The sequence below is a fragment of the Puma concolor genome, chromosome A1 (assembly GCF_028749965.1).
Source record: "Puma concolor isolate L17-30 chromosome A1, mPumCon1.1.hap2, whole genome shotgun sequence".
Lineage (NCBI taxonomy): Eukaryota > Metazoa > Chordata > Mammalia > Carnivora > Felidae > Puma > Puma concolor.
In genome coordinates, this window is record NC_141667.1 from 227,655,704 (window position 1) to 227,682,760 (window position 27,057).

Sequence of the window (27,057 nt, forward strand, 5' to 3'; positions counted from 1 at the left end):
ATAATAATAGTATATAGCGTTGCCAAAGTTATTAGACTACCAATCATCTCATACATGTTGGTGCGGAGTAACTTCATAGAAGCTTTTTGAAAGGTAATTTGGTAATAAATAACTGAAACCTTCAATAGTATGTGTATCCTATGACCAAGTAATTCTAAGTCTGGAAAGGTAACCTAAAGAAAAAAAATCAGGTATGTATACATACATACAGATATTCATCCCAGTGGGTTTTAGTATGAAAAAATAGAGATACGTATATATGGAAACAAGTTACCTCAGGGCACCGATTAATTAAATAATAGCATGATGAGGAGGGAGGAGGACATATGGTTAAAACCTTAGACTTGGACATACCTGAGCTTAAGTTCTGGCTCTGCCACTTACTAGCTGTGCAACATTGGAAAGTTACTTAACGTCTCTGAGACTCAATTTTCTCATCTGCAGAATATCAGTAAGATTACTTAATAGGTTGTTGTGAAGATCCAATAGGGTAATGAACATGAACTCCTCAACACAATGCCTCGTGTATCCTGTGTGCTTACTAAGTAGCGGTGGTAGTAGATGTTGGGGTTATTATCATGGTGCCTCCATACAATGGAATATCCAGTAGCCCCTGGAAATCGTGATGTAGATACAGGCTTAGTCACTCAGGATATATTGTCCAGTGGAAGGAGAAGGGCAGGAAAGCGAGGTAAAGAAGGGGCTGGAAGTTCATACCCCAAAATGCTAACAATGGTTATTTCTAGGTGTCAAGATCATGGGTGAGTTTAATTCCTTTCCCTCTATAATTATCTGTCTTTTCTAATTTTCCTACAGTGACATGTTGGATATTACTCGTGTGTCAAAAATGTAATACCAGTTTTTAAAATGGCAGTGACACTGAGTTCCCAGTTTTAGCAAAAGCCTAGTATGTACAGTGGCCAAGAGAATCCCGAACGTGCATGTTTTGTGTATCTCAATGCAGCTGCATAGGACTCCTTTTGAGATAGTTTCATGATGATTTTAACGTGAGGATGAGAATCAGGTTTCCGGGAGTCTCCATTCATCCTTCTGTCTTCCCAAAAATCTCTAGGTAATACCTTAAAAGCTATTTTATTTTTCGCTCTGCTATTGTTACCCCTCTTCTGGCTTCTATATGACATTCACTGTTATTATTTCATTTAACGTTTGATTTCATAAAGATTTTACATGTGGGGTATAAGATAGTTTTTTTAAGAATTAATTTTTTTCCAGGAGGTTTAATTTTAAAGTATGTGGACCATAAAGTGCATTTTAAAAAATAATCTCTTGCATTAATGTTGTTTTACTTCACTTTTAAAGATTAAAGATTTAAATTTAATTCATTTTCCTTAGGATCATAAAGGCCATATACCATGGCCAGAGGAAAAGCAACGTCTTTTTAAAGGGATACCATATTGGTTAAAAAGTAAATTGACTTTTTTTTTCATGGCTTTGTCAATTTCATGCCACCTTTGTCCAATTCTATTTGGTGAAATAATTTTTTAGTACCTATTGAGCTCCTCTGTGAAAATATTTCCGTGGATACTAATGATTCATTAGCCAGGATTTCAACAGGGTTATCCTTGAATTCACAGCAACATTGAGAATTATGTTTGTCCCAACACATCTGTTATGTTAGTCAGCTCTTAGTTCTCTATTATGGGAATCTCAGAAACCATTTGCCTGGGTTCAGGTTATCTGTGAATTTTCATATTATTTTATGGCCACCAGCTGCATTTTATGACTATATATTAAATCTTTTATTTTTTCAAATAACTTTTCCAAATGGTCTCAGTTTCTAATCCAAAGGAAATCAGGCCTATGCCCAAACATCTACTGTTCAGCAAGTTACAGCTACTGCAAAACCCTAAATAAAAGAAAAGAAACAAAAATAAAACTCTTCTTTAAAAAGGAAAAATCCTGGGTGAAATGCCGGTGTGCCAAAAACCTAATACCTGACCTTTCACTATATCTGTTCTTGGTAGGACGTGCCTTCAGCTTTTAATTGGAACCTTTTTCATAATTGTTGCCATTTAACACATTTAGTCTGTCAAATCATGGGATGTCTTTATAGCCATATAATAAACCCTAGAGAACAACTTCTCTGACTGTAGCCATCTGCAATGATCACAAGAGTAGCTTACAAAATACTGACAATCTTTATGGTAATAGGATACATATGGCCGCCCACAATTATGGGTAGCTGCATTCAATTAGTGTTGTACAATTACACAGTTTTATTGCTTAGTTAAAACAGTGAAAGCACTACATACTGGTAATTTGCACTAATCCCCGTCTCTTTAATAGCCCCTCAGTGTTTAAAATGTGGGGGAACATCTAGAGTATTTAAAGGGTTTGGGATGAACATTAAATTATATCTCATGTTGTGAATACTCGTTGATTGACAATGTACTCCCACCTCACTTGTGGGTCGCGTTTTATGGAAGCTTTACAATACAGTGAAGGCCAAAGTCCTTTTTACACCAGAACCCCACTTGCTGGATCAGGCTGCCCAAGCCCGTACTTGCAGCCAGTTAACATCCCTCGTGGAAGATGGTCAGGATGAGGGGACGTGCAGAGGAGCGAAATCAGAATCGATTCAGGGAGCGCTATAAGCCAAGGACTCCACATTTTAAGTGTGAACTTGTTAGAAGCTTTTCCAACTCCTAACTTTTAATTAAAAACTCAGTTCAAAGTAAATTTATAGCTGCCGTTTGGGAAAATACTTTCTGGGGGATGGTTTTGCGAGTGGTGGGTGTGCGTGTGCGTGAGGGTGTGTGTGTGTTTGAAACAGATGTATTTAGCAATCTGCGATTTGAACAGAATTTTAATTACATTTTTCAGTGGCCTCACTCATGCCCCTCTGTATCTGGCTCTGTAAGACATAAATAAGGGTGAGCCCAGCTCAGGGTGCAGCAGACGCTAAGGGTGAACCCCAGTGTGAGGTGGCTGTGTGGGGACTCAGGAAAGGTGCTCTCCCATTGGAGGGGAGGAAACGCTGGAATATATTCTTCTGTATCCTTCTCCCAAAGTGTTGACAGAGAAAAACCCAAAGCAACCTTGTTTCCTGCCCTGCCTGACAGTAAGTAAGTGAAACACAATTCCAAACGAAAAGCCTGGACATTTACTCACCTGCAAAAACATTTTGCCGAAGCATTTCTAATGTAGTTGTGTCTAGAAATGTTTTCGGTTACATGGATTAGGCCTTTGTCTCTCAGTTCTTATTGTCTATCATAAGCATCACGTTAACTACTTTATGTTCATGAAATTCTGTTTTTTCAAAGCAGAGGAAGGGGCCACCGTGGAAGTGATAAAGATAAAAAGAGCATTAAAATGATAGATTCTGTGTTCTATTTAAAAGGTGTTGGTTTTATTTTTGAAGAATTACTTCTTTCACATAATCCTAAATTTTAGGTACAATTTTTTTTAGTGCTTGTTTTCCCTTAGTTGTTGAAACTTTGAACTTTATTGTTTGGCTACGTTAAATATAACTATCACATGGCTATGTATGAGATGGAAATCCTATCAAAATGTAGATACTCAAAAATAAAACCTTTGCTACATGTAAGAGAATTACATAGTCACAATCAGAACCAAAATATGACTTACGACTGGATCTGCCAACATCTGCTTTCGGTCCAACTTTTGAATAAAGTTAGGTGAGTATAGATAGTACGTTTAGAGGAAAACCACAAAATTCCTGTACAAATGGAGTTGCGTAAATTGAAACCTGCATCTGCACAACCTCACAAAACACACCCCGTGGATGTTCTGACTAACAGAACCTCAAAGCGAGAGATTATTTCGCATTTTAGGAAGGTTATTACTAAGAAAACGGAAGTAAGGAAGTAAACAATCCTGCTTTGTCTGGGAAGTAAACTAGACGATCTTCTAGATATATTTCCATCTCAGGTTTCTGCTCATGAAAAACATTTGGATGGCCAGAAGGGCTGATGCACTAAAACTATGATTTAGGGATTTCTTTTGCTGGAAAACATTTAGGCTGGGTATGATATTATGTTTTGTGGCTCTAATGCCTCAGAGCCCCTAACTTGCTCCTGCTGATGGGCTAGAGAGCTGCTTTGTTAAAGGAGTGAGGACAGTGTCTATCCCAGATGACAACTGGGCAAAGTTACATCTGTGAGGGACATGCAACTGTCTTTGCCCTAACGACCTAAGTGCAGAAGACCCCACAAGTCTCTGGACACCTGCCCACAGGCCCAGTCTAGATGGTGTTCAAGCCCTTAAGGAGAAGACTCCATGCTCTCTCTGTGTGGAGAAGACATAAAAGGATATTTTCTGCCCAGAAAAGACACAGTCACTCCAAAAGGGAGGATCAGACTCCCCGCCTCTGCCAAAACAGTTAGATCCAAATGATCGATGCTGATACCACAGCTTAGCCAGCCAAACATCTGCACTTTATGCGGCAGTGAAATGAGAAGTTAATGTACTTTTGCCAAGGAAAGGGAGACGCGGTGTGTGAACGGTAGTGGAGCTCCTGATGTGTGGAGAGATGCCTTACTGTGCAAGAGGTCAGACCGCCGTAGCAAGTACAGATGATCACAAGGCGGCAACAGAAGAACATTCAGGCTTCAACTTGCTGGGGGAGGAATTATTCTGATGTGCATGGAAAACTTCACCATTTCCTTAAGGCATCTCCTGGTGACTGCCTTTGCTGGGAACAGGAGCTTTTTAGTGTGGTTTTCTTTATCTTATTGATTCCAATGGAGGGCGCTGAATTAGAATTCTGAATGCCCTTTGATCTTTTCTTTGAAATAGTAGAAGTTGTTTGGAATACTTTTTAAAGCAGACCCATTTGGTTTGATCACGGGCTGGAATTAAAGCAGTATAAATACTTGCCTATAGTCACATGCATCCTTTTCTTGATTTGTTGGGTGAAAGACTAGAGACTTTTACTGCCTTAATAAGGAAACCTGGGCAGAATGCTGACTCTGCACCTGATAAATCTTTCCAAATTGCCACAGGTGAAATGAAATGTTAATATCCCTTTCAATTATTAATAAAAAAAATGTAAATAGATTTTGTTGGAAATGTGGGCCACTGAAAATGAAGTATTTTAATATTTGTGTAGATTTTTTTGTTCAGTTACTAAAGAACTGTATTTTTAAGGCCTCTTATATATTAAAATGGAGAGGTAATTATTTTCATAAGTTGGAGATACTGCACTGGAGACTATACTTCATTGTATTACACAAATCAATTTTAATTGTGGAAAACATTAAATACAGAGGAGCAAAAAAACAAGAAATCTGCCTTAATCCTACCACCCAGAGACGGACACACGAACACTGTGTTCTTTCAGACATTTTTCTTTCTACGTCTTCTTTTCTTTAATACACATTTTATGCAGACCAGTCTGAAATCTGCCCTTTTTTCCCCAAAATAATGTATTCCAATAAATATAAACCCACATCGCCATGTTAATGCTCATGTAGCATGCCATTGTATGAACTACCGCAATTTATTATTGAATTTCCATTTGCTGGCTGTTTGCCATGCTTCCAGTTCTGCTGTCATCTAAAAAAAGATAGTCTCATATGTATATCCTTGCAGAATTGCCTCATTTTTTTTTTTACTTTATGATAAATACATGAAAGTTAAACCACAGCGCCCCTCATTTCTTCAAGAAAGAGCTTCTGAGCTCTTCGTTTTAAGGCAATTTCACTCTTTGCTTTTCCTGTAGGTGTACGAACACCAAGATGGCAGCAAATCGCTGAAGCTGGGTGACTTTGGACTGGCCACCATTGTAGACGGCCCCCTGTACACAGTCTGTGGCACCCCGACATATGTGGCTCCAGAAATCATCGCAGAGACTGGGTAAATGCTTTCCGTGTGTTTACTGAAGTGCTGTGCTTGTCAAAGAACTAGTCTGCTTCAAGAATAGGAGAAAGTACTGCTCTGTGCCATCCGGACAGAATTAGCTATCAGATTTCTTTCACTCTTTTTTTTTTTTTAACTTGAAAGTGGGAGCCATTTTCTCTGTTTCCCCAATCAAGTTGCCAATTACTGCAATCTTGTTCAAGGCTTCCATTTGGCCTTTGTTAAAGGTAGAACAGCAGTTATTAACCTCAGCGTAAAAAATGTTCGGACTAACAGGGAAACATATAGCGATGGTAATTAACTTGCTTTTGGATAAAAGAAACAGACACTGCTGTGTGTGGTGATTACAGTCTCCTGTGGTTATTTCTCTCAGCTGTCCTCATTCTCCCGTCCCAGTCTCATTTTGGCTCTCTTGGCGGTCCATTGATTATCTGTGCACTACAAACACCCTTAGGCATCAGAGGGCCACTGGGAATTTTCTGGTTTCTGTGTGCAGCCGTATCAGATGAATGAAAATCTCTAGAATGGGGGCGGGGCGGGGGGGGGGGGGAGAAGGCGGGTGGCCTGACACTTAGTAAGGACCTACTGCACGCCAGGTCCTAAGCTCCTTTACTTCTAACTCTTACAGTAGATGGTATGATTCCCATTGAGCATATGAATAATCTTACTCTGAAGGTTGAATATCACATAAGCTCATGACTAGATCGTAGTTCAGTCAGCATTTGAACTCAGGTCTGTGTGAATAAAGGGCTCTTTCCAAAAAGAGCCTAGTTCTTACCAAGGATCATGGGCGACGTTCTGAAGTACTACCCTGACACAGAAGGATTGGGAAAGGGTGGTGCAGCAAGGGGAGATGGCCCTACTTTCCCCCACCCCCCTTAGTGGCACGAACCCACCCCCAAGGGTCTAGGTTGTATGCTCCACTATGACCCATTTGAGAGAGTTTTTCTGCTTAACCATGGACCAGAAAGGTAGAAATGCAGAATAGATGAGAAGGGAATGCCAATCGGGAAATCCCAAGGGTGAGATGTAGGGTAATGAGAACTTTTTTATTCGTCAAATTTGAGTGAGTTGGGAGCCCACATCTGTAACCTTGCCTGACCTCCCTCAGAGGGTGTTGCCTCAGGCGTATCTACAGTTTCTACTGTGAGTATTCTGACAGCTTGCCAGGAGGGAGGGGTCTGGGGTGGAAAGAGAATTGCGTTGGGCTCTTGAAGGTCCTGGTTGGAACCCAGCTCTGCCACAGATTGTGTGATCTTGAGGAAGACTATTTACCTCACTGAACCTCAGTTTTCCCCTCTATAATATAGGCAACAATATTTATCCTTGGGAATGTAAAGAGCTGTTAGAAAAACAGCATATAAGATAGTATATGTCGGTGCTTTATAAATTGGAAATGTCCTGGGGCGCCTAGATGGCTCAGTCCGTTAAGCGTCCGACTTTGACTCAGGTCATGATCTCACAGTTTGTGGGTTCGAGCCCCGCGTCGGGCTCTGTGCTGACAGCTCAGAGCCTGGAGCCTGCTTTGGATTCTTCATGTCCCCCTCTCTGACCCTCCTCTGCTTGCACTTGCTCTCTCTCTCTCTCTCTCTCAAATAAATATTAAAAAAATAAAAAAAAATAAATTGGCAGTGTCCTATATGTAATTGTTATTTCTAAAATCAGGGAGTTGTATAGTTTCAAGGGTCCCACCTTATCTTAAAACTGATATGGCTATAATAAGCCTTTTTGATGAAACACCTCACTTACTGATATTTGGATATGATCATAAGCATGTTTTACTTTGATTTTTATTCATGTGTCTTAGTCTCTCTCTCTCTCTTTTTTTATTCTTTCTTTGAATTCTGATTAGCCGGTGGGTTTTAGTTTATTGTTTGTTGTTGGGCTTTTTATTTTGTTTAGTTTGGTTTTTGGTTTAGAATAGGAGTCATCTATTTTGCTATGCCCCATAATTTGTCCTGGCCTGACTCTGCTAACTCTAACCTCACTTACTTTTCCAGATATGGCCTCAAGGTGGACATCTGGGCAGCTGGTGTAATCACTTACATCCTGCTGTGTGGTTTCCCTCCGTTCCGTGGGTATGGGCAGTAATCTTTTATTCCTCACCAACAAAGCATTGCTCTATTCTCTGAGTGATCCATTCCGCCTTCTTGCACAAAAGAGCCTGAAGCAGGAAAAGAACATAATAAGAACTTCGCTCGCAGTGCCTGTTATTTTTTTCTATGTTGTACATGCTAATTTACATGCCTTCCATAAATCTTCCTCATATAATTTAAAAACTCATTCTTTCTTAATTTACCAAAACAGTTCCATATTGACATTTTAAATTGCTTAAAAACACACATTTTACACATTAATGGGGAAAGGAAAGGCTCTAATGTATAAGAATGAAGAAACATACTCTGAGTTGACATTTTAGTGTTGTTTTTCCCTTGTTGTCGTTGTTCATCTAAACAGAAGTGGTGATGACCAGGAGGTGCTTTTTGATCAGATTTTGATGGGGCAAGTAGACTTTCCTTCTCCGTACTGGGATAACGTTTCTGATTCTGCCAAGGTAGGTTTCCAGTGCCTTCTTCTTCCTTATAGCCTGTGCGTCCTAATGGAATTACTGATTTTGACTCGTCTTATGCAGGGAGACTTAATGATATTGTTAATATGATTTCTGTCTATTTTGGTTATAATTACTAGGTTGTCCAAGAGTTCACAGTCATCAAGTCCTCTGTTCATAGCCATCCCGACTTATCAAGTGCCTCTGTTTCCCTGGCTTCATTGCTCCTTGTTGCCACTCCGGTTACATTGCTACAGGCTCTTGCTACCCCTACCCGCACCAAGCCACCTTAGATTTCCACACAGCTTATTGCTTTGCCTCTTTCAGGTCTCGACTTAATTTCGTCTTCTCAGTGAAACTTTCCCAGACCACCCCACTTTCAGTTACAGCTCTTTAACCAACCTGGCTCACCTTATCTTCCTCATCTGCTTTATTTTTCCGTATAGTACTTACACCCACATGTCCATCTGGTATACCATGTAACTAGCCTTCTACCTTTCTAGACAGGTAGATTTAGAAAGGTGGATACATTCTACTTACGTAATTTATTTTCTGATTCTCCTACTGGAACACAACGTTCCCAAGACAAGGATTTGTATCTATTTTGTTTTTGCTGTAACATCAGTGTCTGCGTAGTGACCAGTACATAACTGGTGCTTAACATGTATTAAATGAATGAATAAATAAAGGAATGAGTGAATGAAACAACTAGCTAATCAATCAAAGTGAAGGAAGCGCAAACATTGAAATGATCCACACAGGTATCAGGAGGAAGCTACAATCTAACCTGGATCTTGAAAGACAGGCAGGATATAAAGGCAGAGGGAAACAAGGCATGTCATTTTTGTCCATTAAACTAAGAAGAGATCAGTATCTAAGAAAACTGTAAAACTCTTACATGGAGACGATAGTAGAACTTGAGATAAAAAAGAAGACTTTTTAATTGATTCCTTAAACTTACGTCTCCAAGCATTGACTTAAATTTATGAAAAAATTCTTGTTGAGAAATAATTGACTTTTGATTATTTGGTGTATATGCCTTTCCTTTCGCTGTGTCCTGAGTGAGTTCAATTGAAAACCTGACTTTTTCTGCCTGGCCACTTTCCATAGAAAATGATGCACGTTAGGTCCAAGGCTTTCATTTTCTTCAGCCGCCCAGGACTTCTAATTACCTCTGGGCCTAGGAAAATGTGGGGAATTGAGAGAAGTGTCATAGGAAAGGCAGAAAGGTGATAGGAGGTGGGGTGATATGCATGGGGGTGGAGTTGTTTTTGCCTGTGAGCAGTCTCTTCAGGAACTTACTACCTTATGCCATCACTCCGTAACAAGAGGGCTCAAAGTCATTGACAGATAGGACCATCTCCTACACACCCATGACACCTGGCAAAGGGCATCACACAAAATAGTTGCTTTAATAAGTTCTGGCCCAGGTTGGAAAGTGAATGAATGCCTTCTTACACAAAGGAGCCTGAAGCCGGAGAAGAACATAATGAGAACTTTTGGGTAGAAATCTCTGTATCAATGGAAATAAATCATCCCCATCACGGACTGGTACTCAGACCCTGTGAATGTAAGGAACTGGATAACACATATCTAACCATTTTGTTACATGGGAACTTCTAATCCAAGGTGGACAGATGTATGACAGACTCATCATTAAAACCTAAGCTGTGCTTTCCTGGTCCAAATCATTTGGAGCTCATGAGGAAGTCTCATTAATTTCAGAACCATTAGATCATTTGCCCCTTAATAGTTCCTTCCGTTTTATTGGTATTGATTGATGTGGAAATTTTTGAAGCAATTTTAACATATTTCTGTATTAAACCAACTTAGAAATCTGCCTTTAAAGCACAAAACTCTAGGCAAAGAAAGGAATATTAATTCTTTAACTTGTATAATTTATTTCTTTTCTACTAAATACATTTTTAATGAAATTTATTCTAATATTAACTTCATTTTTTCTCAACGATAAGCAATATATTTATAATTCTGAATACTCGCCTTTCCTCTAACTTCTAAAGATGTTAGGTGGCTGTGGGTAAGTTGAGCAGATATATTTAAGATTTAGAGCTTTTCAAAACTAAAAGAGAACTTCTGCATATGAAAATGCTCAGATTGCTACCATAAAAGTTAGACAAATGGAATCGAACGTTCCCTTCTGCAGGAGCTCATTACCATGATGCTGTTGGTTGATGTGGATCAGCGATTTTCGGCTGTGCAGGTCCTTGAGCACCCCTGGGTTAATGTAAGTGACTTCCTCCTTCCCCTCCACTTACTCCTAATGTTCCTTTGGAAAACTGCAGATTTCCTAGTGGTGTCACCTCCTTTTCTGAAGCGTTGTGTTTGTATTTGTTCCTCCCCCTCAAGCCAGAACAGTTACGGGATCTCAGTCTTGTTCCATGAGGGCCTCTGATGAATCCGTGCTGACGTGCGTTCTCGTGATCCCTTGCACAGAGCATTTTGTTCCATTCAGATGGGACTGCCTTCTAAGTGGGGAGGTGCATGTACATGGTCACTCCCCCCACCCCACCCCCTAGTCTACATTCTGAATACATCAATAAGACAGAGAAGATTTTCGGAGTCACTACTGCTTTTGCATGATTCCCACCGGAAATACAACTGACCCAAGGGTCTCCATATAAGCCCTGAAGTACTCCAGTGCAGCACTTCTTGAACTTGAATGTGCTCACAAGTCACCTGGGGATCTTGTTAAAATGCAGATTCTAATGTAGTAGATGTGAGGCTCTGAATTTCTAAAAGCTCCCAGATGCTGCTGCTGCCACTATTTGAATACTACAGTCTAATGATACATCTTTATGAAAGAATTCTCCAGAGCGCAGTCATTCTGTTTTGTTCCTCTATCTCTTTACAACTGATTGATAAGATTTGTTTTGAATAGTAATAAATACGTATAGAGTGCTTCACTTAGAAAGTCTTCCCACGACTCTTTTGAGTAGTTCACATACATGAGCTGATTATGTTCTTCCTAACAAGTGTAGAATCTAGGCACTCCTGTAACCCTCACTCACATGTGGAAGTTCCATACCTAAGTTTAATGGTTTGTACTGCCAAAGTAGAAGACAGACACAGATTTGCACGTGGATATGGACATGAACACAGACAGGAACAAGGTTACAATCGTTAGCTCGATGATTGAAATTTTGCTAGCCTTTCTACTGCTTTGAGTGATCTGGCTGTGAGTTGAAGGCAACAAAATGTTCCACTTCTCTAAATTATCACCTCGGTGATTAGCCACATGTCTTTTTCCTAAACCGCTAATTGTTAAGGATAATAGAAAGCACAGTGTTGAGACAGACTGTATCTGAAGTGACAAGAGGTTGGGGTTTTGTACATGTTCTGCCATATGATGACCATGGGCCTAGGTTAGTACTTTACATATATATATATACACACACACAGGTATACACACACACACACATATGCACACACAGATACACACACACACATATCTTTTTTATAACTCAAATTGTTAATTGATGCTTCTCTCCCTACATTTCCTAGATTATATAATTTGTTTAGAAATGAAATTGGTGTTCTATATGTTTTTCTTCTGTATTTTATTTATTATTTTTTAATATGAAATTTATTGTCAGATTGGTTTCCATACAACACCCAGTGCTCATCCCAACAGGTGCCCTCCTCAATACCCATCACCCGCCCTCCCCTCCCTCCCACCCCCCATCAACCCTCAGATTGTTCTCAGTTTTTAAGGGTCTTTTTATGGTTTGGCTCCCTCCCTCTCTAACTTTTTTTTCCTTCCCCTCCCCCATGGTCTTCTGTTAAGTTTCTCAGGATCCACATAAGTGTGAAAACATATGGTATCTGTCTTTTTCTGTATGACTTATTTCACTTAGCCTAACACTCTCCAGTTCCATCCACGTTGCTACAAAAGGCCATATTTCATTCTTTCTCATTGCCACGTAATATTCCATTGTGTATATAAACCACAATTTCTTTATCCATTCATCAGTTGATGGACATTTAGGCTCTTTCCATAATTTGGCTATTGTTGAGAGTGCTGCTATAAACATTAGGGTACAATATACACACACATATATATCAGGAGGATATATGTGAATGTGAGTGTGTATAGATAGATAGCTAAAGTTTGTTTTAAATATTTTCATATACCAAAGCTCCCCAGTTGGCATACACGCGTGTAGAGGTATTAATCCCAGCCCTTGGGATAGTCAGGTAGAGCAGCTAGAGTCCAGGAGTGGTCATCTCCAGCCTCAAAACCTTTGCATTTACCCCAGGGTGCTAAACTAAAAGTTATCCTTTTCTGTGAAGTGGGAGAAGTTAAGAAGCATCTCACCTAAGCCTAATAATAAACTTAGAAGATAGGCAGAGTGGGTATTGTTGTACCCATTTTACAGAAGAGGAGACTGAGACTATGATGAGTGACTTACCCGAAGTAGCCAAGTTTAGATGGAGCCAGAATTTTCTGCCAGGTGTCCTCCCCCCAAGGATAAAGCCCCATGCACCACTTTTGCATTTACCCATCCTTTGTTCTGCGTGAAAGCACTGTGAATATTGCACAAGAATGCATATGTACATCATATGGTTATCATGATTGTTCAGAGAAGTTAGCAACCTTGCCGAAGTAACTTACCTAGGTCGTGGCACCTTTCCCTTAGATATCAGGGAGGAAGAAGCACAAACCAGCTGCAGCCTGTCTTGGTGGCAGCAGTTTGTTCTGATTGATCTACATGCTAATTAAAAGCCCATAATCAGGGTGCCTGGATGCTCAGTGGGTTAAGCGTCCGACTTCAGCTCAGGTCTTGATCTCGTGGTTCGTGGGTTCGGGCCCCGCGTCGGGCTCTGTGCTGACACCTCGGAGCCTGGAGCCTGCTTCGGATTCTGTGTCTCCCTCTCTCTGCCCCTCACCAGCTCACACTCTTGTCTCTCTCTTTCTCTCAACAATAAATAAACATTAAAAACAAAACATTAAATAAACATTAAAAACAAAAAAAGCCCATGATCTACAAATTGTCAAATTGGATGTTAGCACTAGAAACGGTGGGACTATGATCACACAGAATAAACCAGAAAATGTGAATTTGAAACATGGCCTTGGAAGGCTAACAATGAGCCACAGAGGAAAGAGATTCGTAGACTGTACATAGCCATTTTTAAATACGTTTTCATCAGAGGACCACTGCTTGCCAAGCCTGTCCTTGGAAGCTGTGATAGAATGAGACAGAAGGGCTCCTCCAGCCATCGTCGGTGTGGGGAGAGGGGTGCTACAAAGGATTACGTGGGGGAGGCTGTCCGACAGAGCAAGCTCCAGTGGGATCTTCATATTTGTGTTAAGATAACTTTGTGAAGGTGAGCAAATTCGTCTGTATGTGTGAGGGGGCTGGAATGCAGTTGGAAACAGCCTTAGCCTGATTACAAACCAAATGACCCTATCTCCTTACGTATCCCAACTCAGGGGGTTCAAGAAAAAAAATTAAGAAGACTTTTGGCTGTTGCCTTTGAAAAACTAGGTTCCTCCTTTTCCTAAGGCAGCATGTACATGTCTCAGCAGTAACTTTCTGCCTTGGCAACCTGCTTTGTACACATTTTTTACACATGGCCCCACTTTGCTGATAATTAGGCTCAGCCACTCCCTCTAAAACTTGGACTTCTGCTCTCATTTTAGTTTTCCCTCTCAGATTCCCTAAAGACATTTCCTAAAAGCAAGGATAACATTTAAGGAATTAGCCAGGAGATTATAAACTAAAAAAAAAAAAGTTATGTAATTCTAATAGACCTTAGATTCTAAGGGGAAAAAATATTGGTGTGAGCAAAAACTTTAAACATATTTTTAAAAACCCCCAAAATGTGTGAAGTGACTGCTTAACTTTTGAAATTACATTTATGTAGTGACTAAATCAGAAAAATGACTATTGTCTCAAAAACATAAATGAAAAAAACATACATAAGCTCTCATAACCAGCATTTAGTATTCGTGGAGGTCTCCAAGGGCAACAAAATGAAGCAAGCAATCAAAATAAATATGTTAGGAATTTAAAAGGAAGTCCATTTAACAAGGCATTTTGCATTTGGTGATCAAATTATATCTGATTACCACCGAGGACTCTACCTTAGGGGGTAAAAGGTAATAATAATTATATGAGCCCTGAGGAAGTCATCAGAAAGCATTTCCTGTTCCCTCATTTGTCCTCATTTTCTCTGTTGCTTATACAGTGACCTTTTCACTTGGTGCCTTTGGAATTGAAAAGGCAGTCTCTTATGAAATAGAGAGTAGGGCAACAGAATCGGAAAATCTAGTCAGCGAAAGTCACTTGTTTTATAACCTTACCTCTCGGCTCACTTTTTCATTCGCTCCGGGTGGGGATCCCACCGTGTTCCTTGGTGTTCTGGGCCTCTGCTCTGTTGCTGGAAGAGTCATGAGTGAGTCCTCTTGGTGGCTTGTTCTAGCAAACCAGATGGGCAATGGCAGCATCAGTGTGCAGCCAGGTGTCTAGGAGAGGAATGTGGACTCCCAGGAACATCAGCTTACCCTCCTGTGCAACCTTGGGACAGTCATTTCACTCCTTTGAGCCTGTTTTTGTGACAGTGAAATGGAGACAATAGAATCAGCCTCTTGGGCTGTTACAAGGATGAAGAAGGGATTAGATATCTGAAGAGTCTGAGAGTCAGTCTGCAAGCACTAGCAATGTGTACGTACTTGATAAATATCTGGGGAATTTGGGTCTAAGAGAGACAGTAACCCTCACCTGTCGCTATGGGCTGATGAAATGCGAATTGCTGGTGTATGAGAAGTTTGATTAAGAAGGAAAACCCCCTCATCCAAAATAAAAGAAAAAAATTCTGTTAGTGCTCCAAGCACTACGTACATAGTGTGTGCATTATTGGCTCTATTGTGTTCTCCAGTATCACAGCTATTCCTCATCCTGGCTAAGTTTATTTATCTTAGTAGTCATCTAGTGGAGAACCACAGGATTTAGGCACATAAGAGACTGAAATAGGCAATATACATCTTGATCACTCCAGGGACTGAGGACAAGGTTGAGTCACTTTCCCCCAAGCGACACTTCGTTGATAGAAAATGTAGGCTAGTGATAAGTTCATAAACTTAATTGACACTTCCAGAAATAAAATTCTTATTTGTAAATAGAATTAAATTATCACCATTGTAATATTCCAAATATATTACTATATATTTTTTAACATTTATTTATTTTTGAGAGACAGAGAGAGACAGAGCATGAGTAGGGGAGGGGCAGAGAGAGGGAGACACAGAATCCAAAGCAGACTACAGGCTCTGAGCTGTCAGCACAGAGCCTGATGCAGGGCTCAAACTCACGAATGGTGAGATCATGACCTGAGCTGAAGTCAGATGCTTAACCGACTGAGCCATTCAGGCACCCCTCAAATATATTACTGTTACTGCATTTTTATTTTAAAGTGCCAACCTGCTTTATCTGATGTTATTCTCCTGATACTAGGATGAAGGTCCAACTCAATGCTGTAATATTATGAGTCTGTGTTTTGCCACCAGTTATTTTCCTGGTTTTATTGATGAGGAAACTGAGCCTCAAAGAAATCTCTAGCGTGAAGCTCGGTGGAGTTTCTAGCACAAGGTCTGATGCCTGGATTTTGCCTTTGAAGATTCTGAATTGGTCTACATGGGCATCTGGGAAGGCATCAGGAATTTTAAGAGTTCCCAAGATTCAGAACCTCTGTCCTGGTGCAAAGTACTGGGTTAATTGAGTCAAGTGTAGTTATTTAGCCAATTCAAGACTTCCTATCACCTTCCTGGCCTTTCAATTGTATTTAACTTCCTTTTTCTTGCGTACCTCCTCTTTTGAAAAGATACTACTAAGCCAAGATATCCAAAAAGAATGAAGAAAAAGAGGAAGAAGAAAAATCAAGAGCCTGGATAATCTACCACGATATTCCATGCTAATTAAAAGCAGCTCTCCCCACACAAAAATTTACATGCATTCATCTTGTGCTGGCAGAATTTGTTAGAAATTAAGAGAACCCCTAGTGATACTGTAATAATAAATAAAACCACCTATTTATATTCATGAATTACAAATGATGACCTGGAATTCAAGTTTCCATTTAGGCATCTTATCCTGCCCTTTCTCCAAGCTAGATCTTAATTTACTTCACATTTTCTCCTCAAGTGCAGTGCGAATTGTAGACATAGGGGATGTATAGGGCCAAGCTGGAGAGAGTCAAAGGTCCTGGGTGCTGTACAGCTGGAGACGGTTAACAAGAATCAAGAGGCCAAACCCTGGGATGCCAAATGAAGCTGCTATTGAAGAGTGCTCTAATGTACTTGAGAGATGACTTAAAACTAAATAGGGATATTCTGGTAGTAAACTGCTCACGACTGCCATGCCTTCTCATAAATTCACAGATATTATTAATAATAGAGCCTGGTAATGAGTTGACTGAAAACCAGATCCACGAGTCAAAAGCAAAAACCCACGAGGGGAGGAGGGTTTTCTAAAGCATGACCCCTGGAATGGTTTCCCTGAGGAAAGAGGGGAATTTACTCCGCCGAGTGACTTCACATCCAAGCCCCCACACCCCTCCTCGCAGCTGCTCCCCAACATCCGCTGGAGAAATGGAGACCAGGAGGCTAGGTCTCCTACAGACAGCTGTGAGAGTTCATTTTCCATTTTGCAAACTAATTTTGTTCTTGTCAGCTGCAATGCTCTGCCACGTGGTGGATGGGAATTTCTAAATCAAAAACCACTAACCTCAAACCACAACCAGCCCGTGTCAAACTTCAGAAACTACTCCCAGAAACTACATACCAGAACGTATGGTAATAATACTATAACTATTTGTAACACACTGCCAGGTTTGTCACGTTTCGAAAATTCATAGCACATTTTTGGCACACAGTCTATTCAGAATAACGGCGATAAAGATGTATATATAAAAATGCATGTTTTTAATGGCCCTATTTATTTTATTGATGCAAGACAGTAAGTTAACTAAATCTCCATCATCAATCCGTATGCCTCAGGTACAGATTAGGGGCCTGCAAAGTCAGTTGTTTATGTCTTTTAATCCAATTATGCTCAAAGCCTTCAAAATTGATATAAAACTCTGCAGACTTTCAGTTGATGTGAGGTGTGTGTGTGTGTGTGTGTGTGTGCACGCTCCCTCCCCACATTCTCTAGCTGAGACTCTTTATTTCATTGGGGAAAAAAAACCTGAAATGTTTTAAGATTTATGAAGTCAGAAGCATCTCTGACAACGTGTGAGGGTTGTTTCGGGACTTTCATTGCTTCAGCGTGCACTAATAACCCAAGGGAAGCTGAAAGCTTCACGAGAATTTGAAGCTGGAGGCCTGAACCCCCAGGACCCAACATCTAAAAGAGTTGCTAGGAGTCTTGACAGGAGATTAGGACCAGGACAGAGCCGGGAAATGATAACGAAGTCCATGCTGAGGGTGGTGAGAAAGCAAACTCTGAGCTCAGGAACTGGCAGGGGGAAAAAAGCCAGGTAAAGGAAATTTCAGGCTACAATGGCCCCGGTGAGGAAGTGAGGAGATGGCAGGAATACCTCTCCCTCAGGAAGTCGGAAAGGGGCCACTCCTGTGGAGTCCCTACCGTGTGTTGTCTCTATAATCGCACCCAGCCTGTTAACCACAGCCTGTGTGGATCACAGGACCACACTGGGACCCTCTGCAACTTTGTGTCATCCGGTGTCAGCCAGGCCTTCTAGCGCCACCTGCTTCACATAGGATTGGAGAGCCCGGCTCTGGATAGTAGGCATCTAGTCTCTCCTTGACATAAAAGTCAACTGCATTCCACTGGGCTCCCTGAAGTGCTCACTATTCCTTTTACTGACCTTCATCCAGATGCCATCCCAGGTTCCACTGAGGCCTGTCCAGGTATTCTCTGTTTTTTTTTTCAGTCTCTAATTGAATCCTTCTTTCTCCTTGCCATTGCGCCATTTTCATCATGGAAAAGTTGGGATCCTTCCACTTAACCCTGAGGGAGCCCTTTTGTAACTGATGCCGTGCTAACGAATGCCCTGGATGGATACAATGTGGTGTCATGGAAAGAATACTTTCAGACTTGGTTCAGTCCTGACTCAACTACTTTGTAGCTATGTGACCTTGAGCAAATTACTTAACCTTTGCTGAGCCTCAGTTTGCTCATCTTCAAAATGGGACTGATAATGCCTGTCATAGAGGATAATCTGAGGATTAAGGGGACAGTATATGTAAACCCCTCACCCAGGGCCACATAGCAGTTAACACTTGTGTCACCTTCTTCTTCCTGGCTTTCTCTTTTATCTTCGCTCCCTTCCACCTCCAAATGGGCCACACTCTCTCCTTCCTTCACCTTACCTCAGAGAAAGAGGTAAACTTGCATTTCCCCAGGGCAGACTGCTTCATTTCCCTTCCATCCCTTCCCCTCACCCTGATTAGCCCCTTTCTCCTGTCTTCCCGCTCTTCCTTTCCAGCAGCTTCTGATCCTGAGACTCCAGATATGCTTAAGGTGTCTTTTTTTTTTGGCGGGGGGGGGGGGGGGGTTCCTAAAGACAAAAACCTTCCTTCAGCCTACTTCCCGATTAAGTTTTTCAAATTCGCTTTTAATCTAAAATGCATACAAATCACGTTGACTCAGCTAGCCTGGAAATCTATTAAGAGATGATTACGCATACATGTATAATCTTGGGGGGGAACCCTTCTGTCAGGCTGCCCCCTTTCACTCAGGCAGAGCCCCAACCTATGCCAAATACATTACACTAATACATGACACTAATCATTTCATCCCTCATCAAATGTTTAAATGCTCCCAGAATTCTAACTTAGATTCAGAGGCCTCTTGTTTCCTCCACCATTAAAAAAGTGTTTCACATACACCATTGAATTCACCCTTGTGTTTAAACCTCTGGGTTGCATAATTCTAAATCTATGTGAGTAAAGGGCCATTAGTCCTCTCTACCTCCTACCCTTACACCCCTCATATTAAAAAGCATTGCTTTTATTCCTGAAAGAGATTAAATCTTCCATTTCCAGGTATTTCTCATAGTCATTTGTGGCCAGTCTGTTTTTTGTTTTGTTTTGATTTTTTTTTTTTCAGCTTTCTCCATCATTATTCTCCTACATACTCTTAACTAGAGATAAACTGCTTAACTCATTGTTTGGCAATGAGACTCACACTGAGTGAGTCCCACTCACTCACATCTGTACACCAAAACATTGATTTCCTCCTCTCTACCCATAAAGCGCTCCCCCTCGTTAAGGACCAGGCTGGAGCCCATATTCCTCTTGAAGTCTTCTCTGTTCACAACTGAAAATATGTCCTCTCTCCTCTGAACTCCTTCCGTGTTTCTAGCTGAGCCATGAGGCTACATGCCTCTTGACAGCTCTTTCTTATCTTCTTGATCTGCTTTATTATTTGACATTGTGTGTGCCTACTTTGTCTCTCAGCCCTCAAGGTTCTGGTGGGCACAGATCATTTTTCTCCCACCCCCTGCCATCCCTGGCATAGCCCCAGACAGAGGAAGTACTTCATATGTCCCTGTTTCTCTTCCCTTCCCAAATATTATCCCACTGTTACCCTAACTGACCTTCACTTTATTTCTGACTCTTTTCAGAGTGTCGATTTTTAAAAAACTTTTTGAATTTACTCTGCAATCACTGCAAAGCATCCTTCCTTAAGATTTGGTTTCTGATGTGACTTAATAAGCATAATAATGGTTCTTTCTTCTAGCCATTAATAAAACTGTCCAACAATATCATAAATTGGCTATCCACTGTGGGCAGGGAACTGAACCAGTGCTAATATAAAAGATTATAGAAGATATGGACGATGTGGTACAAAAGGGACAGGAGTTCAGAGTTGATTATATATCATATATATATAAACTATATATGTTAATTACATATGTACATACCAAATCACCTAACATCAGAAGAATGTAAATAGTGCAAATATATATATAATGAAAAAGCATTAGGAGTTTACAGAAGAACCAATATAATGAATTTTGCTTAGTAGGGGAAAAATGTTTTGGAACAGGTGATGTGGACCCATGTTTTGAAGAAACAGAGAGGCCATCAGGCCCATAAGAACAAAACCCATGCCTATGTTTGCTCCCCATCTTCCCCCACCTCTTGCCACCGTAGTACCTGGTCCACTGTAGATGTGCAGCTGCTACTAAATAAATGAATATCCAAGTACTGAAAGCAGGAGAGACTAGGTTATGTAAAAGGGCAAGCATGTTATGCCAGGGAAGCAGCAATTTATTTTCCTGGGTGGAGCCAAGAAATAACATGCAAAATGATGGAAAGGAAAGAGAGAAGGAAATGATGAATGGCCTTGAAGTCTTGCCAGGAATTTGGTTTTAACAGATAGTAACAAACACTTTATTATCCATTCATTCATTTATTCCACAAATATGTAGTAAGCATCTACCATGTGCCAAAGCACTTTGCTGAGACCCGAGGGTTCTGTAGTGAACAAAACACAGTCTCTGTCTTCGAGGATTGGGCAGCCTTTTCAACATGAGCTAGTAAGTGGTGGCACATACTTATGGCTCTGGTTATTGTTATCCTAACAGTATTTAGCAAAAGGGAGCAATCTGTCTAGCCTCCATCATAGACAGCTCCGGCAGAGAGCAGAAGCCTTCGTTAAAATGAGCTCCAATGTGAAGTATGTCAAAATAACAGATGATTTGAAGGCAGTAAGGAGGATTTAAAACTCAAGGAAGAACTTTTTGCCTGGAAGATTGTCTGGGATTATAGAATGGTCGATTGAGTAGCTGTGGAACCAGGCTGAGTTTATTTACGGGCCCTTGGGGCCTGAATGATGGGCTAAAAGGATAAAACTCTTGGTTCAGAATAAAAAAAAAAGAAGATGTTTACATTGATTTGGGGGGGGGGGTTGTTCAGATTTAACTTGCTTTTTGACATATGTCCCTAGGGTCATGGCTGAAATCAATTTTATTAGAAACCAAACACAGAAATAAAAACTTTTTATTTAGGGACAGAATGACACGGCAAATTGATTTTAGGGCAGATGTGGAAATGAGTGAGACCTCAGAGCAGTACTTCCAACAACCGTGTTTAATGAGAAGACATTGGTTAGTTTATTTCTGAAATCTTACAAGTTCTAAGATCACCGCCTGCTACTGGAAGATCTTGGCCTCATTTTCCATCTATCTCATTTTTTTTCTTTTTCTTCTTTTCTTCATTTCTTTTTTTTTTTTTCCCCAGGATGATGGCCTCCCAGAAAATGAACATCAGCTGTCAGTAGCTGGAAAGATAAAGAAGCATTTCAACACAGGCCCCAAGCCGAATAGCACCGCAGCTGGAGTTTCTGTCATAGCAGTAAGCATCTGAAATATCCACCTATAACTTTGTAAAAGCAATCCACCTAAGAGACAGGCATTACTCAGGAGAGTCCACCCAGAGACAGCAGAGTGGGTCATTTCTTTAGACAGCTCGACCATTGAATGCACTGGGGGAGGCTCGGGGCTTATATACATTATGTGTTTTTGCCGAACGTTTCCCTAGGAGTCACATCATTATCCAACACCTCCAGGGTGTCTCGCGGTACATATTAATTTCATGATTTATTTTTTAAAGGAGAAAACCTCCCCCACCGTGGACTCTGTGCCAATGCAAACTTTGGGACTCTGAGAAAAAGAGTTCACAGTGTCCTTTTGCCAGGACCTGGAGGGAGAGGGAAGCCGGGAGAGACAACACTGCAGAGAGAGATCGGAACACTATAGATCTTTGTACGAGACCCAAATGAAAGCCAAAGCATAGCAGAAGGCTTGCGCAGCACGATTTTCAGTGAAACTGAACTGCTGTGAACACCCAAAGAAATAACGGAGTCTTGCTCCTTAGAAATTTCTGTTTTTAAAGTTGAAAGTCTTTTACCATTTACCATTTTATTGATGTGGCTGCACAAGGATTTTTTTTTTTTCTGTTCTATACATGCAGACATACACTTTATGCAATTTGATAGCAGCTCTAGGCAAAGATTAAATTGGGCAGAGAAATAATGAAACCTCATACTTCCTGGTGTCATATTCTAGAGTAAATATATTCAGGTCCCAGATTACTTGAGTTTTTAATAATTTCCTCTTTTTTCAGAGTATGTAAATTTTAACAGCATACTCAATGTGAAATCGCTTGAGCTGGTTTTTCTTTTCTAAACAAAGAACTTACACACTACAATGTCGAATTTTAAAAAGCATATATGCTATTGAACAGTACTTTATTGCTCATGAACGGTACTGTTTTACCACTTCTTCGGGTGTCTTTATTTCCTTTCTTTGTTTCTTTTTTGGCTCCACTAGAGCCCCAGATAAACTAAAGATGGATAAGTGACACACTCAGTACAATCAGTCCCAGATCCGGGTTACTAAATATTTGATATGAGCTTCCAGAATTTGCAGATGGCACAAATGTATGCATACACGTTCTCGTACCGTTTGCATTTCGTATTTTTTGGTTGAACCCTTTCCACAGTGAGCCACATGTGAGTAACTGGCTCACGAGCCCACTCACGGTGCTAAATAGAACGCAGACTCTTGCAGATGCTTCCCAGTGCTGCCGAGAGTTTAAAATTCCAAGTTATTCTCCTTGCCCTCTCTCTCGAGTTCGTTCTAAGGAAATGCAACGTACAAGTGCACTGTCCTTCGTGTCTTTATAGATGTGGGTGTTCTTTGTTGTCAGCTAATATTCGGTCAGTAATTTTTGGAAGTAACAATCTCATGGCGATTCTCCACTAAACCAGACCTTCTATACTCTGTTTTCATCATTCATTCCAGATAGAAGTCTATTCCAAAATGTTTGACTCCACAACTTGCTTTTGGAATGGACTGCCAGCACGCTTGTCCATGAAAAGGACTGGTTTTCTGCTCCCACTGAGGGCTTATGGGGCTAGAAAGGGTGCCTTTCCACCTTCGTCACTTTGTTTTTTGTTTTCGTTTTTCTTGGTCTTTTATTTTGATTAGTCTTTGGTTAAGTTTGCCTTGGTTGCTCAATAATGGTTTGTTCACGGTATTCTGGGAGTCTTAACAATGACTAAGGGCAGGAACTTCAGGGCAATTTTCCAGTGGATAGACAACACAGATTTGAGGAGAAATCCTACTTTAATCAAATTGGGATAAATTCTGAAACCTAATCCATCGGAGTTTATTAAAACTTTATCTAAGTAGATCTCAAAAAACTCTAACTTAGTATTTGAAGATCAAGGCCTATGGAATTTTTCCCCCTAAATATCATGATTGGACCATTTTGAATACAATTCCATATCAGTTTCTCAGTTCATCACTAACATTTCCATGGAAACTATACAAACTAGTAATATAAATTGTAAAATGGACTGTATGGCTGCGTGTACACATTAGTTGTGTGCTTATTGAATCTTCTTTATTCACTACAAATCTAAAAAAAGCATCAACTTAACTCAGACTCAAAACAATGAGCTGTTTGGAGAAATATCTGGGAAAGTGTCTTGTCCACTCTAAGGCACAATTCACATGTTAATCAGCATTGTTAATATTTCAAGCATGAGAGAGAGAGAGAGCACAACTGTAAATTTCAGGTGTTGTTTGAGGAGTAGCTGGCCTGCCCTGATGTATACATTTCTGTGCCCCCCACAGAGTGCTTTTCTCTCAAAAATGTCCACGCCCTCCATTAAAACCTGGGGGAGGTCGCCGGTGGCAGGGCGGGGCTAGGGATTAGAAATTGGCCAGTTTGGCTGCCTTTGTGATTAACTTTCAGAATAGCATTGGATGTCACTTATACTCCACAGCAGTTTTCCCGTTCTCACAGGGCAAAGACTAAGTCTCAGGGGACTAGCACAAGAAAAAGGAGCCCTGACATTAAATAATACTGTTGACCCTTGAACAACACGGGTTTGAGCTGTATGGGTCCGCTTAGATGTGGGTGTTTTTAAATAAATATATACAGGACTGTAAGTGTATTTTCTCTTACGATTTTCTTAATGACATTTTCTTCCCTCCAGCTTACTTTATTTACACAGTGTGTAACATATGTACAAAATATGTGTTAATTTCCTGTTATCAGTAAGGCTTCCAGTCTCCAGTAGTCTTTTAGTAGTTAAATTTGGGGGACTCAAAAGTTATACATGGATTTTTGACTGTGCTGGGGGTCAGCATCCCTACCCTCATTGTTCAAGAGTCAACTGTATTCCAATTCAAACTATGGCATAACTGCCAAAGAATGATATTCTGCTCTGAGGCAGACTATAAGTGGGAGGTAGGAGGAATATCCTTCATAAATGGTGCATCCTATAAACACCACTCAACAATTTAATAACGCAATATGATTATTAATTCACCTACATGAAAAATTCCTATAATTAATATAATGTTGTAAATGGCTTCTATTGATAGATAAGAAAAACTGATTGCAGCATACATTTCGTTCAGACAGAATTTTTTCCCATGGGCACGTGTGCTCTCCCCAGAGGCTATAAAATAATGTATTTTAATTTTAAACTGCCTCTATGGGACCGATTGTTTGGAAATTACACACACCCTTTAAAATGAAAAACAAAAGGTATTTAGAATATAGTATCAGCTTATATTTTCAGGAAATCAACAATTAAAACATTAATCTTTAACTGGCACTCCTCTTTCCTTAGTTAGAAATCTACCCACTGGAGATCAGCAATGCTTATAAAGGAATTCATGACACTTTTTCTTTCCCAAAGTGACAAAGGAAAAAGAGCATCCTGTCATAACAAACAGGATCTAGTCTCAGATGTAATTTATGACACGAGCATAGTTTAACATGCACTCGTGGTTCTGAACCTCAGTGTTTTTTGTTCCTGTTGTCATTTTTTTTTCTTCTCTGCTTCCCACCCCCTGCATTATTAAGACCAAAGAAAGGGCAAATGATAACTTTATATTAAGGTTGCAAGAGGTCCTCAAGTTGGCCAGGAGAGTAATTACCAGCTGGAGGCCCATGGTGATCACCCGGCCCTTCTAAAAGGAGAAAGGGTGTTCTGACATTGAGGTCAGGTGACGTGATTAGGTGGAAACCCATTGCTACCCTTGTAAATGCAGCACTCTGCCTTCTCAGAAAGACTCCATTGTCCCTTTACTACCTTTCTCAGTAGTTGGGGGATTAAAACGCGCGCGCGCGCACACACACACACACACACACACACACACACACACACACACACACAACAGAACAGAGAAAGGGAAACAAAAGGTTATTAAAATGCAATTTATAGACATAAAATGGAATTAGAGATGACATTTTAACGGTGGACTTCTTGGGAGCTGAGGGAGGGAGGGAGGCATTATTAGATTTGCTCAGCTTGATGAAGAACCGATGACTAAGATGTCAGTTCCAATTTATTTTTCCTCATTTAATTCTGTTTATTATTTTAACCGATAATTTTCCTAATGCTTTAAAGTTCTTCCTTTGCATTTTGCTCATGCAAATAGAGCATTTCAGTCTAATTGAACAAATCCATACTAATCAGTGTGCAAATAATTGTGATTCTGGGAAGCCGAGTCGTACAGTGAGAGCCCGTGGCACTAACGCCTTCCGATGTGTGTCCTGTTATGGGACACTTGGCCTGTAGATGGCAACAGAGGACTAGTTACCGAGTAGCCAACTCCGTGGACTAAAACAGAAGTGCAGGACTTCATATGACTCCCTGAGGCAAGGGTACTTGGATTCTTTTTTTTTTTCTTAAATGAAACGAAACGCACCTTTTTTAAAGATTAAAATCTCACATCGTTGTTCCACGAACACCCAGATAGCCTAGTTTATAATCAGAACCCCCAGTCCTCCAAGCAGTTTTTAGTTTAAACGTCTGGTGCCCCAGCCTGTTTTTGCCATGCCTTTGTGAATTCAGAAGTAGAAACTGTCAGCACAGCACTCTCGGGCGTCTCTCTAAGGAAAGGTGTGCGTGTTGCCTCCTCTCGTGGGCAGAATGGGCGAGTGGGTGTACCGCATGGGTATTGTTTTCAAGTTTGGGGATTGAACCTTTTATTCCTAGGTAGCCAAAGCCTAACATCTTATTCCAGGATGAACAACTTTGAGACCTTATCCTGTCTTCTATTTATTGTACCTTTGGTTAATCTTAAGCTCTTGACTGTACATATGCATTTTTAATATACACTGAAAACTATTTTTCATTTCATTTTATTTTCTGTATTTTCATAGAGAAAACTTACTGTTTTATATTATATCTTTTTAGTTCAGAAATGTAATTAAGATTCACCTTTAAGAGTAGTTCTGCTTTCGAAGATTAACTCTTCAAGAAAGAATTCCAAATCGCTGTGATTTGTGAGGGTTCCTGTCATCTTTTATTTCATATTTACGAAGCCCTCAAATTTAAGCCTGATGGGGTAAGATGGGGAGGAGGGGGTCCGATCGGCTTTCTCCTAGGTGGCTAAAACTGATTTCAGTACTTCATTTAATTGTGAAGCATTTTCCATTCTATGGCATATGAAGAGGTGTTTATATCTTTTGAAATTGAGAGGACATTATTAAATGTGCATTCAAAACCTTGTCTGACAAATTAGATCTATTCTAACAAATTGGCCTCCGAGATATTCGTGAGGGATTAGTGTTTTTTCTTGCCTTTTTATTTTCAAGGTGCAGATTTAGGGTATTAGCTAGTTACCCTGCAGAAGAGGCATCGTAACTA

The 27,057-nt window shown here is 40.4% G+C and overlaps 1 protein-coding gene across 7 annotated transcripts in view; it reads left to right on the forward strand.

Moving 5' to 3' along the window:
• Positions 1-27,057, forward strand: part of DCLK1 (doublecortin like kinase 1) — a 345,403-nt gene that overhangs the window by 299,545 nt on the left and 18,801 nt on the right. For all 7 annotated transcript variants that reach the window (XM_086713595.1, XM_086713588.1, XM_086713601.1 and 4 more), the window contains 5 exons: positions 5,705-5,838; positions 7,842-7,919; positions 8,299-8,395; positions 10,554-10,634; positions 21,621-21,734. In XM_086713595.1, the coding sequence (XP_086569721.1) occupies positions 5,705-5,838; positions 7,842-7,919; positions 8,299-8,395; positions 10,554-10,634; positions 21,621-21,734 (504 nt within the window). The remainder of the gene's footprint in view (positions 1-5,704; positions 5,839-7,841; positions 7,920-8,298; positions 8,396-10,553; positions 10,635-21,620; positions 21,735-27,057) is intronic.